The sequence below is a fragment of the Plecotus auritus genome, assembly GCF_963455305.1.
Source record: "Plecotus auritus genome assembly, chromosome: 4".
Taxonomy (NCBI): Eukaryota; Metazoa; Chordata; class Mammalia; order Chiroptera; family Vespertilionidae; genus Plecotus; species Plecotus auritus.
The window spans coordinates 69,002,873-69,019,639 of record NC_137775.1 but is presented as its reverse complement, the minus strand read 5'-3'; the positions used below and the strand labels follow the sequence as shown (position 1 = coordinate 69,019,639).

The 16,767-nt window shown below is 34.1% G+C and overlaps 1 protein-coding gene across 50 annotated transcripts in view; it reads left to right on the top strand.

The window, feature by feature from the left end:
• Nucleotides 1-16,767, top strand: part of RIMS1 (regulating synaptic membrane exocytosis 1) — a 436,905-nt gene that overhangs the window by 336,953 nt on the left and 83,185 nt on the right. For 23 of the 50 annotated variants that reach the window (XR_013960390.1, XM_080664365.1, XM_080664362.1 and 20 more), the window contains 2 exons: nt 4,846-5,028; nt 6,084-6,196. Coding sequence is in view for 49 of the 50 variants with exons in the window: in XM_080664365.1 (XP_080520491.1) it covers nt 4,846-5,028; nt 6,084-6,196 (296 nt within the window). In the remaining variant the exon portion in view is untranslated. Of the gene's footprint in view, nt 1-4,845; nt 5,029-6,083; nt 6,197-10,059; nt 10,090-16,767 lie in introns of all 50 variants that reach the window. The other 27 variants (XM_080664336.1, XM_080664327.1, XM_080664325.1 and 24 more) reach the window with 3 other exon arrangements.

Here is a 16,767-nt window from a genome sequence, read left to right as displayed (position 1 = left end):
CATGATACATTAATGGATGTACTTTTAACCTGGAGGTACATGATTCATTTTAAGTTTGATCACTTTGACAGCATTTTGGAAGGCAGATTGAAAGTTCTGAGGGTAGATGCAAGACACCAGTGAGGCTGTTAAGTAGTTTTGGTTGAGATAGAATTGGTATAACACATTGATTCAGTCAACTAACAAACATGTGCCAAACTATTGTGCTTAGTTCATGGAGTAAAATAGTGAGCAAGGGAAAAGAAAGGTTTTCCAGAGGATATTTACCTCTCAGCTGGGGTCAGAAACATGAGTAGATATTAGTCACATCAAGGGAGATGGGAAGGGGAGATGGAATTTATTAATGGCTAATGGTCTTTGGGGATATTAACTACTGAGAGAACTTAGAATGGAGAAAGGACCTGGGAAACTCAAAAAGTGTTGAGTGGGAATTCAGTTTTACAAGGGAACTAGACTTTGAACAAGGGAGAGAAGCACAGAATTTTAGTATTTTAGATAGATTAGATAGATAGATAGAGATAGATAGATAAATGAAATAATACTAATTATGTTTCTATTTATGTATTCTTTATTGTCAACTCAGCTAACTGCAATCTCTTTACCAGCTCTGTAAACACCTTAAACTTATTAAGTTTTTAATCTTCAACCATTATTTATAACCTTGCTGTCTCATGCACACACAATTTCAGTTATTTTGACATGACTGAAAAATTTCCTCAATGTATTCTTTTCATTTCATTCATGCTTATTTATTTTGTATGTATTTAGGATGTATCAATGAATAAGTTTTTTGTTTACAATAAGATACTATTTTGCAAAATGTTTGATGATTAGATCAACTAAAGGTGCTTAACTCCAGATGAGTGATATTTGGGCGTCTCTCTCTGCAGCACTGAAAATATCTATAAACACAAATCCTCCCTTCAGTGAGAATAGCAGGATTTATTTGACTCCCAATCTCAGATATTTGCTGCGTAAGGACCATATTCATATTACTCTTGCCTTTACTTACTTTGCCTGTAGGTTTTTGTTTGTTTGTTTTTGTGTGTGTGCCTCAGGCATGAAACAGCTCTGGCCACCGACACAGGCATCAAGCTAGGATGAACTAAGGACTGTACCTCTGCTTTGCCCCTGATTGATATAAGAGTAATACCACCAATCAGGTGTCTCCTTGCCCATTGCCAGGGTGTTGCCTGTAGATTTTAATAAAGAAAACTCAAACCTTTCAGGTGTGTAGATTTGTTTGGTTATAATTACAGCTCCTTCTTGATTTTTATTGGAGTGTAAATTACATACATAGTTTTGAAGTGTATTGTTGAATAGCTAGTTACAAAAGAAGAATTGTTTTGGATTTTCAAAGTTTGGTTAGTTCTCATTTCATTAGATTATACCTTGAGTTGACATCTAACTACAGGTGAATTGAGGTCACAGTATGAATGCTGGGTATGCTGATTTTTAGCCTTTGGGAGTTTATGACTTCCCCAAAGGAGTCATACTACACAGTAATGCCTTGGCTTCTAGAACAATTTGCTGTGTAAGAATTATAATTTTGAAGGTCCTTTGTTGGCCTAAACAAATTTGGCCTTATGAGGAACAGCCTTGTAAGAAAATATCTTGAAAGATATGTTGATCATTTGCATATAGAACACAGGCAGAACAGACCTCTGACTTTTGTGCCTAGCTGTTTAAAACAGTGCTTCAAATTCTTTGGGGAAACTCCTCAGTAAAAGTCTGAACTTTCACCCTCATGTGAATTCCACCCAGTGAACTACTAGCACCATTTCTGCATCCTATGCTAGTGGCCTCATCTTGTGGGAACTACACCCTTTATCCTAATGGAGAGATGTTTCGTCAGGACTAGTATTTAGAATTACTTGAGTCTGCATTTTATGTCGATCCAATGCTACTGGGAAGAGCTTGTTTAGGCCTGTCATGGCCATTATAGGACGAACCATTTTGAAGATTTGACCTTAAATAGCACATGCATGTTCATCCTTTAAAAAGTCTTTTAAAAACACAACTATATTGTTAAGTTGCAACAGACACAATTTATTGCAAGTCTGCTTACTGCAACATGTCTGACTAGCCACCTAAGGTTTTGGTGAGAAATGTGTTTTACTTAAGTTCATGTCTTAAACATTAGTCTTAGGTGAAGAGAGTAGGCATGGAATGAACTTAGTGGTTGGATATGGATTTGTGGATGGTGGACTAAGTCAGACACACTGAGGTTTAGTTAGAATTTTCTTCCAGAAGACTCATTGTTTTTGTTTAAAAAATATGAGATATGTATAGACATATATAGCAGATTGGATGTTCACTAAATGCCATTTTCAATATGTTTTGTTCCTTCAAACTCTCAGAAGCCAATACTATGAAATCTTGCTAAAAAAATGTGATACTTGGACATATATTTATAGTTGTCTGACAAAGATTAACAGTGTGTCCAGGGGTGTGAACTTTCTTTTTTTTTTCCATCATAGAAGTATATTCTACCTCCATAGGTCGAAAAGGGAGGATGTTGGGGCTCCATAGATCTGTGTGGATCTTGCCTTTACCTCAGTTTCTCTCTGTCTTTTGGCAAGTCACTCTATGATCCTCAGTTTTTCCATCCATAAAATAGGGATAAAAGCACTTCTCAGAGCTGTTGTGATATACAAGCGAAGAACATACATATGGGAGTATGTGTGCATATATATATATATATATATATATATATATATATATATATACATACACATTCAGCCATACAAACATACATCAAACATGCATATATGTATACACACATAGCCCCAGTGCCTGGCATATATAGATGGCTTCATTTTGATGCTCAGTAAAGAAAAGTTGTCACTATCATTCTACTTACCTCTCATTTTCTTCTGTTCCATTCTCTATTATGGTTGTTCTTCATCTCTTTCATTCTTACACTCTTAGCCCTACCATTTCATTGAAAAGATAAAGGCTCCACCGCCTGGATTCTCTCGACATTTCACTCCTGTACCTCAGAATTTCTTAAGTCTCCTTTCGTCTTGACTAAAACAAGCTGTACTTGGGGCCATTATCTCTCATCTCCAAAGCCTTGCTCTTCTCTCTTCACAGTCTGCATTTAGCTGTCCTCAGCTTCTCTGCCTGTGATTCAGCCTTCCTGCCACACTCCTCTCTCTTCCACACTTCTCTCTTTCAGGCAAAGTGGTTTTCTGAGCCTCCCCTTTGGTCTGTGCTTTCATATTTGTTATAGTTTGACTGATGGCAGGAACTGTTTTGTTACTAAGAGACTTTTAGTTCATGTCAGAGAAAAAAAATAGATCTGGTGAGAAATGATTAACCTGAAATAGTACAAGCTTCTATCACTGTAAAATTAATACAAATCAGGTATTTAATTTAAGATACATACTACAAATGAAGAAAAGACAAAAATCCATACCTGTTTTAAAGAAGCATATATACAGGGTAGGGCAAAAATAAGTTTACAGTTGTGAGTGTGGGAAACCGTTTATTCTTGTATTGTTATTAATTATTGTATTATTTTCTATGTGAACAGCTGTAAACCTACTATTTCCCCCACGCTGTACAGTAGTCCCTACTTATCCACTGGGGATGCTTTCCAAGACCCCCAGTGGATGCCTGAAACTGCAGATAGTACGGAACCCTATATACACTATGTTTTTGCCTATACATACATACCTATGATAAAGTTTAATTATAAATTAGGCACAGTAAGAATTAACAATGATAACTAATACAATAGAACAGTAAAACAATACACAGTAATAAAAGTTATGTGAATGTAGTGTCTCTCTCTCTTCCTCTCTGATAACTGATCTGATAACTGAGGTGGCTACTAAGTGACTAACAGACAGGTAACACACCTGCAGTGTAAATACACTGGGCAAAGGGGCGATTCACATCTGGGTAAGAGAGGGTTGGCACGGCACGAGATTTCATGTGCTACTCAGAATGGCATGCAATTTAAAGCCTATCAATTATTTATCTCTGCAATTTTTCATTTAATATTTTTGGGTCACGATTGACTGAGTAACTGAAACCATGAAAAGCAAAACTGTGGATAAGGAGAGACTACTGTAGATGTAAACATCAATTTTTAATTAGTAATCCTTAACTCATAAATTGGCTTCATTATAATTTTGAATTTCATATTGAGATAACTGTCAGTTTATGGACAACTATATCTTTAGATATTTTTAGGTATTAAAGGACATGATATCCCTATATCTGACTTTTGCATTTAGTCAGTTCAGGGAGGAAGCATTCTCCATCTCATTATGTCATTTTAATTTGTTGGACTGTTTAAAATTAACCTCAGAAGATGTCTTCCTGTTGCTATTTGGTATAGACTTTCCTATTGCAGAGTAAAAGTAGGCATAAACATTGTAAAAAATATACACAGAGTTCTGCAATGTATACTTCTTCTTGAAAGCAAGTGCTTAAATTATCCCTGTGGTCATTATTGTAATCATACTGACATTTAAATAGGGTATCTTTATGAGCTCTTGCTCTTGTTCAACTCTGTTCTAGGCCCTAGAGATACAGCTGAGGAGAGAGAGAAAGAGAGAGAGCAGACATAAGTCTCTGCCCTTATGGAACTTATAAGAGCTTTATTACAGTGAAGGAATCTAGCCTTCTAAAACCACTTGGCGTGCATATTTGCAATAACCTGTCAGTTTGAATTGAACTGCATTTCCGTCATTGCACGATGGGTTTCCTTCTGGGTTTTAAAAATAACTGTCTTGTAAGAGTAACCAGGTTTTCCTTGGACAGATGTGTTGGTGTCAAAGTTAATGTGAACCTGCTGCTGACTGAAGATCTTTTTTGACCCTAATGTTTTAGGGTTCTCCCACCATGTCTTTCTAGAAGGGGATACGCAGCCCCAAGAGCGACTGATCAGCCAGTCCTTAGGGGAAAACATCCCACTCGCTCGAGGTCGAGTGAGCACTCTAGTGTCAGAACCCTGTGTTCTGTCCACCACCTTGCCCCCGGAGGGTCGGCGCCACCTTCTCCGCTTCTGACCAGGTCGCTATTCATTGTCCAGCTCAGCATTCATGTCCTGCCTCCGGGTGTTGGTGTGGTGTTGTACCTTCCTGAGCACCCCTCGCTTTCACTCATTATGACACCATGACTCTTAATCCTCTCTTTGTGACACTTGAACCTCTCCCACATCCTCTCTTACTTGCATCTATCTCCACTGTGCTGGTGGTATTCTCTAGTTTCTGCCAATTAGCTATCATTGACGATTAAATTTGGCTGTGTTATGTCCTTCCATCTGTTTGTGGCATATCCATATATATATATATATATATATATTTTAAGTATATGGAGTTCTTTATAAGAAATCATGTGGAATCAAATGTCTATTTTTTTAAAAAGTACAAGGAATTTTTTAAAAAACATTTTATAGGTGCTTAGTAAAAGCTTAGTTTTAAAGGTCTTTAGTGAAAAGAAGTATGTTTCAATGCCAGCAGATGGAGGTCAGCTTACTCCTGCATGGTGGTAACATATCTGCCTGCTTCTAACATTTTTATTTGTAATTTCATAACATGTGTCCAAGGTTATTTATTTTTAAATATCTTTCAAGATTTTCCTATTTAAAAATAAAGTAAATGGTGATTTATAAAAAGTCTGCAACTATAACTGTTTTTATCACTTATAAATAATTCTCAGTAAAAATGTGGATTAAATAGTAGCATTTTAGGTAACAGCCTTTCTTAACTAATGTACCCATGCTGTGAAGATTCAGAGGCTGGGAGTAGATATATTTGGTTCAGCACGACCGAAAATTGATAACCTAACAGAAAGCCACAGCTTCATGGAAAGTTCATGAAAAGAAGTGAGTCCGATTCTGCTCAGGTCGGGAATTTATTATGCAGAACTATGTGACAGACACTGCCCTACCTCTTTTAGCTCCTTTTTGTAATACTTTACACATAGTAAAAAGTATTTCATTTTTCTTCCAAAGGCCTAGTTAGGGATTTTATACTGTATTAATAGTGACAGGAAGAAGGAAAAGGTTTTGTCAGGCCCTCTTGGGACTTTATCGTTTCATTTCCCCCCTTTGTTGTTTTCCGCAGGACACACCGACAAGGAAGTCCAGCCCACTCTCCTCCTGCGGACACTTCCTTCAGCAGCCGGAGGGGCAGACAGCTCCCACAAGTGCCAGTGAGAAGCGGCAGTATAGAACAAGGTATCCACTAAAGAGAGATCATTGTCCAAAAATCTTGGATTTGAGAACCACCTCTTTTGATACGTCTTTTAGTAAACAAATAGAATTTTGATTACATGTAGTTTGCTGAATCCTAAGAATTTAAGTTTCTTTAGAATTTTATTTCCAGCACCAAGTTATAATGGTTCATGGTGGAGACTGTGTTTTGGCTGAGTGAGTGAATGAATGAATTTTAGATGGTCCACTGAAAGGATGGATTGAGCCCTGCAGATAACTTTTTTAAAAAGGACAAAGAAGGAAAATCATATTTTTAAAACCTCAGTGCACTATGGTATATTGTGTTAAAAGAAGAGTTATTTGACCTTGTTTTTCAAATAGGTCCTTGATTAAATACTTGATCATGTAGAAGGCTTTACTAATGTGTTTTATTTTAAATTATTTGCAAGGTCTTGTGTTTTTGTATAAATGTGATAAAAAGTGATTTAGAGTACACAGTTTAGAGTTTTGTTAACAGTTTGTGTTACTTAAACTTTCCTTTTTTTACGGATATACACACTGTGTTTTATTTTCTTGGAATTGGGTGGGGGGAGTGTTTTGATAATGGAAATAAATTCCCTAAAATATCTGGGCAAGATAATTTAAATATTGGCTTAAAATAGTCACTGTGTCCTTCATGTGACCCAAGGTGCTATTCCATTTCTCAGTAGGTGAAATGATGTATTATCAGTACTGTATATGTTATCACATAACTTAACAGGGAATTGTTAAGCAGTTTCCTGGAATAATTTTTAATTTAAGGTTGTAATATAAATGCAGTGGACTTACATTTAAAACATGTATTATAAATCTTTATTTTTTTGAAACAACTGAAAGGTTAACATCTTGAATATTTTTTCAACAGTGTTGGTTGTTAACGATGTTTGCTTTTATTCCACTTTGTGTTGGGAGTGTTGGGTACCTGTTTCCTCACTTAATTGAAGTGCTCTATTGAATGTATCACAGAATGTTAAGAGTTCTAAAAAGATAAATGCATTGTTTCCAAGACTTATATGACAGAATTGGTAAGCAGAATACTTGGTTATATAAAAATTAGTGTAGATTTTAAGAAGGATCCGCTTATTCATAGAGGAATGCTGCTATAGTAATCTCTGGATTTGTATTATTTTTTAAAATCATACATCCCCTTGATATGTTATGCTTTGCTATAAAGGCTTCATATACAGGTATTTAATTAGTTCATTGGGAAAATATAAGGATATGTGAAAGTCTGATTTTCTTTTCTAAAATAGCAATTCCCTGGAATTCTCATTCATATGTTTAATAAGCTTTCTTTTTTCTTGGGAACATTTTGAGAAGAGAATTCATTAATTTGTGTTATTAAGACTGTAATTAGCAATAGCGATAGCCTAGATGAAATGGATTTAAAATTTACTTTTAAAAAATAAAGTTTGGTGTTTATGTAAATTATCCAGTCATAACTTCCTGTTGCACAACTAAACAAACTATGCATTTTGGTGTTTAGCTGCAAGCTTAGTATTACTGGCCATATCTAGCTCAAGATTGAAATCTAAAAAGTCATGTGTTCCTAAAATTCTTTGCATTTCCTCCAGTTGCTGAAACACTTCAGGTTCAAATCAAATAAGGATAATTGCTTATAACTCTCATATAGTGAGATTATAGTTATATTATTTCTGTAAAATAAGAATTGCATCTTTGAAATCAGTTGGATTGTATGCTGGATTTGAGTGTTTAAAAAAGCTCATGTTCTATTTAATATCAACATTACTATTTATTATATTCATATTCACAGTTGTCTTTCAGATAAATCATCAATTTGTAAGGATTGAATTGAGGTGGTAAGAAAGGAGTGACTGAGGATGAAATTGGTGGCGTTATTTTGCTATTTAACATCACAAAGACAATAGTAAACGCTTATTTGAGTTTCCTGAAATTCATGGTTATATAAATTCAACCTATTAAGAATATGACAACACATGTTATATCTCAGTGTTTTTCTGTAATTAAAATAGATTTGGTTTATTTTATGATATGTGCTTAATATGTGCTTTGGATAAAAATGTCCATCATCTTATTACTGACTTATTTCAAACGGAACAGTCTTTGTGTATCCTAAAATATGTTTTTAAAAGTACACTTCTAATTTGACCCATGAATAGGCAGAATTTAGCATGTTCTACTTAACATTGACTGCATTGTTGTTCTTGGGGCTACAGAATTATCTTTTTTTTTCTTTTGATATTATTTGTTAAACTTTAGTTCTATCTTCTTTGAATATTAATGCAGTTTATTTGCAATTGATTAAGGCTCTGCTGCACTTGGCTTCCTTCCTTCCAGTCTTCTTTTTTTGTTTGTTTCTTTAATTTTTAAGAGGGTATTTTTCATTTTTTTTAAAATAATTGAGCTGATAAGCAGTTGATGGTAAGAGCTAATATTCCAAATGGTTTAGTTTAGATTCCTGGATAGTGATACAACTTCTTGTTAATGTTATAAAAAATTTTATTAAAACACAGTTTTTGGATACTGTTGTCCACATTGTTGTGTCTAGGATTCATGTTGAGATTATTAGTTTGGGTTTTTGGTTTGTTTGTTTGTTTGTTTTATTTTTCTGTAATTCAGTTTTACTACTCTCTCTTTATACTATAAAAGCAATATGTGTTATTTTAAAGGTCACCATATCATTTGAAAAAGCATTTTTACTTAATTTTTTATAACACTGTATTTCACAGTGTTGTTTTTGATTTAGGAATGTTATGTGGAATTCATGTTAAAGTTTTGTTAGGGGAAAAGAAGAGGGTCGATTACAGTACAGATTTTGAGATACAGTAGCTGAAAAAAATAGCCTTAAAATTTAGACAACTCAAATGGTATTATGATAATTGAGAACAAAGACTTCCAAGAAATTTAACTGGTTATATTTCAATGTTGTATGCCAATGTCACCCTTATGTAGAATGAGGCTTGAAAGCAACATATTGGTTGCATAAAAATGTTGTATGGTTTTCTGAAACCAAATGATAACTTTTTTTTTCTCAACTGGATGTCTTTTAGAGAAAATGTATTTAAAGATTGTTCATGAATTAACACACGCTGTGCCACTTATATTTGTCTTGTTATTATATCTGCTACCCATACTTTAATGATATTCCTCTTCAGAAATACCTAGATAGGCTATTATTTCTCAGTAAGTAGTGTACCAACATGGAGGTTGATGTAAAGCTTTATGAAATGTCTAAGAAATATAGTCTCCAAAGAACAATTTCACCATGACATATTTTATTGTCATTCATTTGAAAAGGAAGAAAGGATTTCTTAAATTAGATATTTTCCATGTGGAAAATGTTACAGAATATTTTTCATAATGGAAAAGAAAATGCTACTTCTAGTAAAAAATGCAATTTTTTTTGTCACTGATTATATTAAATTTCAAATTATCTGAAGTGCTATATTTTTAAATAAAAGATGTTAGTTATGAATATTAAATATATTTTAAATAGTTTTACAATAAAGAGTCACAATGGATTAAAATTAAAATATTTTAGTAAAATTGATGCTGAAATATTTTTAATTCTTATAAAGCAAGAAAAAAATACCACAAAATGTACTTTTCAAATTCCAAATGTATTAATTTTCCAGTTTCTGTTTATATTTTAAATCTCTAAAATTGTATTCATTCTTTCTTTGGTTAATTTTAGAACCATATTTGAGACTTCCTCATGTTTGTCATCGTAATTTATCATGTAACGTTACATGTTATATCTTTCTATTATTCATACCATTGTGTTGATTCACATTTTCATGTCTAACTATAAATTTGCTGATTTCTTTCTTTTGTTTCCATCATTATGTGCATTTAATTCATTGAAGAACAAGAAAAATATAACTCTTCCACAAAAGGTAAATATTAATGTAACTTTTTAACCATTTAAAAGTGTTCCTTTCTTTCATAATATATGAGAAAGTTATATAAAAGGACTTATTGAAATGAGCAAAATTATTTAACAGTAGTTTTTTTCCCTGCAATGATTTTGTAGGACATTTGGTATTATTTTGTATTGTGAGCAGTTCACATCAAAGAAGAAACTATTAAAATTAAGAATATTTATCCGCACTGACAGCTAGAAAACAATTATTATTTTATATGTTTCTGTTTGTCTGCCCTGCTCTTATAGATAAGGATTTAATTCATACTTTCTGTTCAGGGTAATATCTGGTTCAAAGGAATAGAAAATCCCTGGATTTTCCCTTCTAGATAGCAGTAATCGTATTGAATGTTTGGTTCCCACTGCAGTCATGCATCTAGGAGGTAGCTGCCAAAATATTACTCCTCATGATATCATTATTGTTATAATGCCCATCAATTCTATCTTCCCAAGGGACAGAGGAGGAAAACCATTCGGCCTGCTGTGTTGGCACATTGTCGACATCTTATCTTACTGTCTTTTGGATCACATTTGATTTTTTGGCTTTGGACTTGAGTTTCAAGAACATGCACACCTCATCCCACTCTCATGTGCCACTCACACCATTTTCTATTCAGTGTCATTTTTGTCCTGATAGTTAAATATTTGAGCATGAGTTTTTGCTTAATGAAATAAGTCTTATAATACTTAAAATTATATAATGCTTTATAATTTAATAAAATACATTTACTCAATATTTTCAGATTAATGATTGAATCAGTTTGTTGTCCATAGTAACCCTAAAAGTCCTGAGAGTAACATCATCCCTATTATGAATGATAAACTCGGGTTAGAGAGATTAAGAGATTGACCCATTGACACTGCTGATGAGTAGTAGAATATGAGTCCAGGTGTCTTACTTTTAACCTACTTCCACTATGCTAATAGTAGGTTCTTTTTTAATAGAATCCAAAATACATTATCCAAAACTCCTAGTATATTAAGGTATGTTTTATGTATTTCAGTGTTATAGTGTGGAAATGTGAGCTAATATTCAGTTACTTATTTTAGTTTGAATTTACAAATATATATATATATATATATATATATATATATATATATATATATATTCTGGCATATAATGCATACTCTGGCATAAAGTCTTACATACTAGTCAATAAATATATATTAATAAAAAATAAAATATTATTCAATGTGATTAAGATGGTTTGGTCCCTAGACTTTTCATAGATTTCTGGCCACCATTCATTTTTAATTCAGAGGCCAGAGACACAAATTTAGATTCTGTAGGACAAAAATGGCCAGTGCATTGGTACCTAGATTTAGAAGAATTTATTAGTATTTGCAAGATAACTTTTAGTATAATAAAAGCATTAAATGTTTATATTGGAAATGAGTCATGACCTAATTCTTTTAACCAAAAGAAAGAAAAATAAAATAATTCTTCATTTAGAGCTCTTACATACATATTAATACTAGCCAAAAGTTATAATTAGCTAATCAAAAGAAAACAAAATCCCTAAGCAGTACAATCTAAAGTGTGTAGGAAGTATGCACATTTAGAGGCTCTCTACAGAGCATGTCATATAATTGCATTTTTACAAGTCATTGTGTCACTGAGATGTGTCCTCACTCTGCGGAGTCTACCTGGAACACAGGATGTGAATATGCTTCACAGAACAGACCATGTGGCCGAAGACAACCAAAGAGGCGTGTCCCAAAATGCATCCAGGCAAGGCAGAGGATGCTGCCCTCCTCTTGGGGATATGCTTAGCCACAACAAGTTTGAAAAACCAAAAAGGATAGAAGCAAGTTCAGGAAATATTTCAAAGTCAAATCTTAGGCTCACATACACCATAAGAAAGAAAAAAACTTGTTTTGCATAGAAACCCTGCTGCTGTGAGCTGATCTTTACTAGGTTCGATCATCTTGGAGAATTCACTTACCTTGAGTGCTCCCTGGGTAGATGAGGACAGGGGCATGCCAGACCTCGCTGACTGTACAGGATGCAGAGATCCCATTGAGAGCTTGCTTTTGATGAATTGTAGCTAAGCTTGTAGAACAACCAATGGTCCCAGTTTGTGGAGGACTCAGGTGTTTCCCCAAGATGCAAGACTTTTCAGTGCTAAAACCAGGATACTTCAGGGCAAACTGGGACAGTTAGTTACCTTAACTGTGGGGAACCAGTATGTAATTTTCCAGCATATACATATTTGCAAAGCACAGAAAGAGAGGTGTAATATATTATTAACATTTTCATTGGTGAATGGAATTTAATGAGCACTTTATGTCAGTGACTCTACTGTTATATATTTATCTTGCAATAGTTTTAACAACCTTAGACATAAGTATGAATATCCTCATTTTCTAACCAAGAAAGCTAAAGTTTAGAAAAATGAGAAATTTGACTCTTTATCAGTCATAAATTTGATAAGTGGTAGAACAGGGAAGCAGCCTCTAGCCTCACTCCAGAGACCTTGTTCTCAACCATTTTGCTCTAACAGGTTCTCCAACAGTCAAACAGCATTTATTCGTATCTACTGTGCCTGCAACACCACATACTTATGGTAACACTATGCGCACAACTGTGAGGAAGGTATCATCTCCTGTTTTCTTAGGAAGAGGATCAGAGGGGTGAAGTGGAATGCCAGAGTAACAAAGCCGTTGTGAGGCAGAACCAGGTTCTGACTCCACAGCCCAGGTTCTGTCAAATGTCCATGTTGCTGTGACATCCACCACTCATAACACCAGTATCTGGGAGGGGCCCATGGAGGGGTCCTACCTGCCCCTGATGACCTGACTTTTCACCACACAGCTAAATCTTCCAATACCTGGCTTGCCCTCAAATTACTGGGCAACTTGAGAAAACAAAGCCAGTGTATTTGAATAAACACAACACATTCTTGGGTTTGATAAGTTAACTGAGGAACTATAAATGTTCATATTACAGTTTATCTTTTACCTGACGCTTTTATGTTAAAATTAAAAGTGGAAAGACCATATCATTTTAGGCTTCACAAACTGCTTTGTAGGCATATTTTAAATTATTCATTCTAAAAGTAAGCCAATTTTTCCCTCTCTGCTACATTTCTTGGACAGTTTTAAAGAGCCCATGAATGTAGTTTGGGGGCATCGAAATAATGATATAAGAAGATCAAAACAGAACCAGAAATTAAATGACTTCAGGTGAGAAAAAAATGTTATTATTATAATAAATATCTAATTTATATGCCTTTAGATATAAGTGCATTACTTTTGGCTTTTGGAAGCAATTCTGAATTATAACAAAACATCATACTATTTTTTCTACAAATATGAATTTCCTTTATCATGAAAAATATGTTATTTATACACAGAGAATAGAAGGTAATTAGACAAGTGATTAAATGATTTGAACAGGAACAAAAAGTTAATAGCATTTTTTTGCTTTTTGTTTTTCTGTTTCAATAATAAAATTTATAATTATTATTGTAACAAGGTAATAGGGGTATTTAAGGACTGTCTCTAGTCAAGTATATTTTAAAGTGCAGGTTTTTATTTAAAATGCTCAAATAAATTACCTATAATTTTTTAAATATTGGCAAGAACAGTTTGAATGCTAAGTCATACAAAATATAATTGCTATGGAGCTATTAGCATTAATCTTATTTAGTTGAAGTTCATATAAAAATATTTAATAATTTTCTGTTGCATTAGTTATTGTATAGATGGTATTTGCATAACTATTTTAATAGCATACCATACTTGTGAAACATACTGTTAGAACAAATATGTTACTTGACTTTTGCTAACAATAAATAACTTGTGTGTTCTCAGGAACCAGCATTATTTTAACTACCATTAAGTAGAAAATGATTTCAATATTATTTACATCTTTATTATATGCATACTTAGTAGATATTAGACCAGGTGATTCATTTCCTGTTATTGTATGTGAAGATTTTGAAGGTTCAAGTTTCTTAATTTTCCAGGGCAGTGCTTGCCTGAACACTTCTTATGAATATTTATGAATGTTTACTCATAAATATTTAGAGCTCTATTACTAAAAGTGTCTGATTTATCCTTTTTTTTTCCCCACAAACTGAAATTGTAGTTGTCATTCTGGCCTTCTCTTTAAATTCTAGAGATATAGAGGGTGAAGCAGCCCATATAAAACAATTCAAAACTCTTGTGTTTTTTTACCCTATTTCCTATCCTGCTGATTCAAATGTGGTTATTTATAATAGTATTACAGGCTTTTAAGACTTCAAGGTATTTAACACATATTAACCAAACTTCAATTTGCAAGAAATGCCCTGTTGAATAGTACAGGTTCCCCTTTCCTCCTGGATTTGTGGAGGGAAGTGTTGAAGAGAATAGAAGGCAGGCAGATGTCTAGCCATGGTAGGCATTTTGATTTTTTTTTTCTTTATAGATATATATGTCTCCTAAGTATTAGAATTTATTTTACAGACTTTAAAATGTGTGAACATTTTCACTGAAAAAATAATAGGGGAGAGACCATCAAAAATTGATGTTCAATTTAGCTTTTGTGCCACATCGAACATTTCAAGATTTTGTTAACACCAGTGTAATTGGAATAATGAATAATTATGGATAAACAGTTAGAGATTACTTGGATAAACAGCAAGATGCCTCAGTGAGTGATTTTGTTATTTCCCAGAGAATTCTTCATTGCATGGGCTGCTTTTCTGGAAGATCATGCTAGCTGCACCTCAGGAGGAGTCAGTGCTATTTTAAAAACCAAAATGCATTTTAAAGAGCTATTTACCCCTGTGTAACACAAAAGGACGAGGTAAAATGACAGATCTTTTCATCAAGAGCCTGGCTTTCTTATCTGTCAAATATCTGACTAGTATTTTCAGTGTTACCCTGGGGCTTGGCAGTTTTGACACTGAAAGTGATGTCTGTGGTGGGAAATCCTGAGTTTTATTTTCAACAGTTCAGTGAAAATCAGCTGCTAAAACAAGAAATAGTCTTGTGGTTTTGGCTACAGTGAGATTTGAGAAATTATGTATACAGTTTACCTATTTCACCTATGCCAGCATTCCAATTCAATCATCTACCAAACACAGGTTATTTTCTTTAAAAGCTCGTAAGACAATGTGGTATTTTTAATTGATTGTGTGTTTTTGTTGCATTTCATGTTTCTCATGCTATGTAGTGTTATCTTTATTTTATTGTTTATATTATTATAGTAAAGTCTTTTACATCCAAAGAATCACACAAGGGCACAAGGGAAACAATTTGACATATTTCTACCCTTGCAAATTGAAATGCATTTTATCCTAGGAAAATGATGCAGAACTGAGGCATTAGATGTAGTCAAAATATTTTAAATATTCAATCTTTATGTACATATATTGTATATGTGTAGTGGGCATATACCTATTATATCAAAGTTGCTTATTTCCCTTCTGTGACTCTAAAAATAAAAATACACATGCAAGAAATATGTTATATTTTAATTGGAAAATAAACAATCCTATCTAATAAAAGAGTAATATGCAGATTGACCATCACTCCAACACACAAGATGGCTGCCCCCATGTGGTCAAAGATCCTGCCCCCATGTGGACACAAGATGGCCACTGCAAGATGGCCTGCAGGGGAGGGCAGTTAGGCGTGACCAGGCCTGCAGGGGAGGGCAGTTAGGGGCAAACAGGCTGGCAGGGGAGCAGTTAGGCATCAATCAGGCTGGCAGGGGAGTGGTTAGGGGGTGATCAGACTGGCAGACAGAAGCGGTTAGGAGCAATCAGGCAGGCAGGCAGGCGAGCGGTTGGGAGCCAGCAGTCCTGGATTGTGAGAGGGATCTCAGATTGGAGAGGGTGCAGACTGGAATTTCGTGCACCGGGCCTCTAGTAATAATATAAAATACAAGTGGTCATTTTTTTTCTCTTAATATATATAGTCTTGGTAATTGGCAAATTTAAAAATGCTGGATATTAGGAACAGAGTAAATAGAGCATTGTAGTTTTCCATTTTTTGAACATATGAAAAATAAAAAAAAATTTACTTCACCAATACCAGTACACTACTGAACTAATATTAGAATCATAGATTAAAACAGCAGGAAGTTACTCTAAGCAATCTCTTCAGTTTATAAATAAAAACTGCATAGTGGAGAGATATATCAACAATTGACCAAGGCAGCATTGATGAATGATGATGGGTCTATGCTGAATCTCTGTTTAGTTATTCCCAGTCTTGGCTTGTTACCATTTTGCCCCATTCCTTCCAGGTGTATGAAGAATGTCCATCTTAACAATGTATATTCCTTTAAAATCTAGAAAACTGTGAGTACAGAGTAGTATTACCTTTTGAATTTTCGAGTATCAAACTATCTTTCTATCCAGGCATTGTATTTTTTATACTGGTTAAAGACTCAGCAATTTGTATCATCATCTATTACTTTTTAATCTTGATGTTTTTCATATTATACTAGGGGCCTGATGCACAAAATCCATGCAAGAGTAGGCCTTCCGTTCCCAGTCTGCCAGCAATGGCTTCCCTCTGGCATCTGGGACCCAGGCTTCCCTCACAGCCCCGACTTCGTCTGGAAGGTGGTCCAGAAGGACGTTGGCCTAATTTGCATATTATGCTTTTATTATTATAGATTGTTTTTTATTTTTGAGTTCCCACTATAGATTTA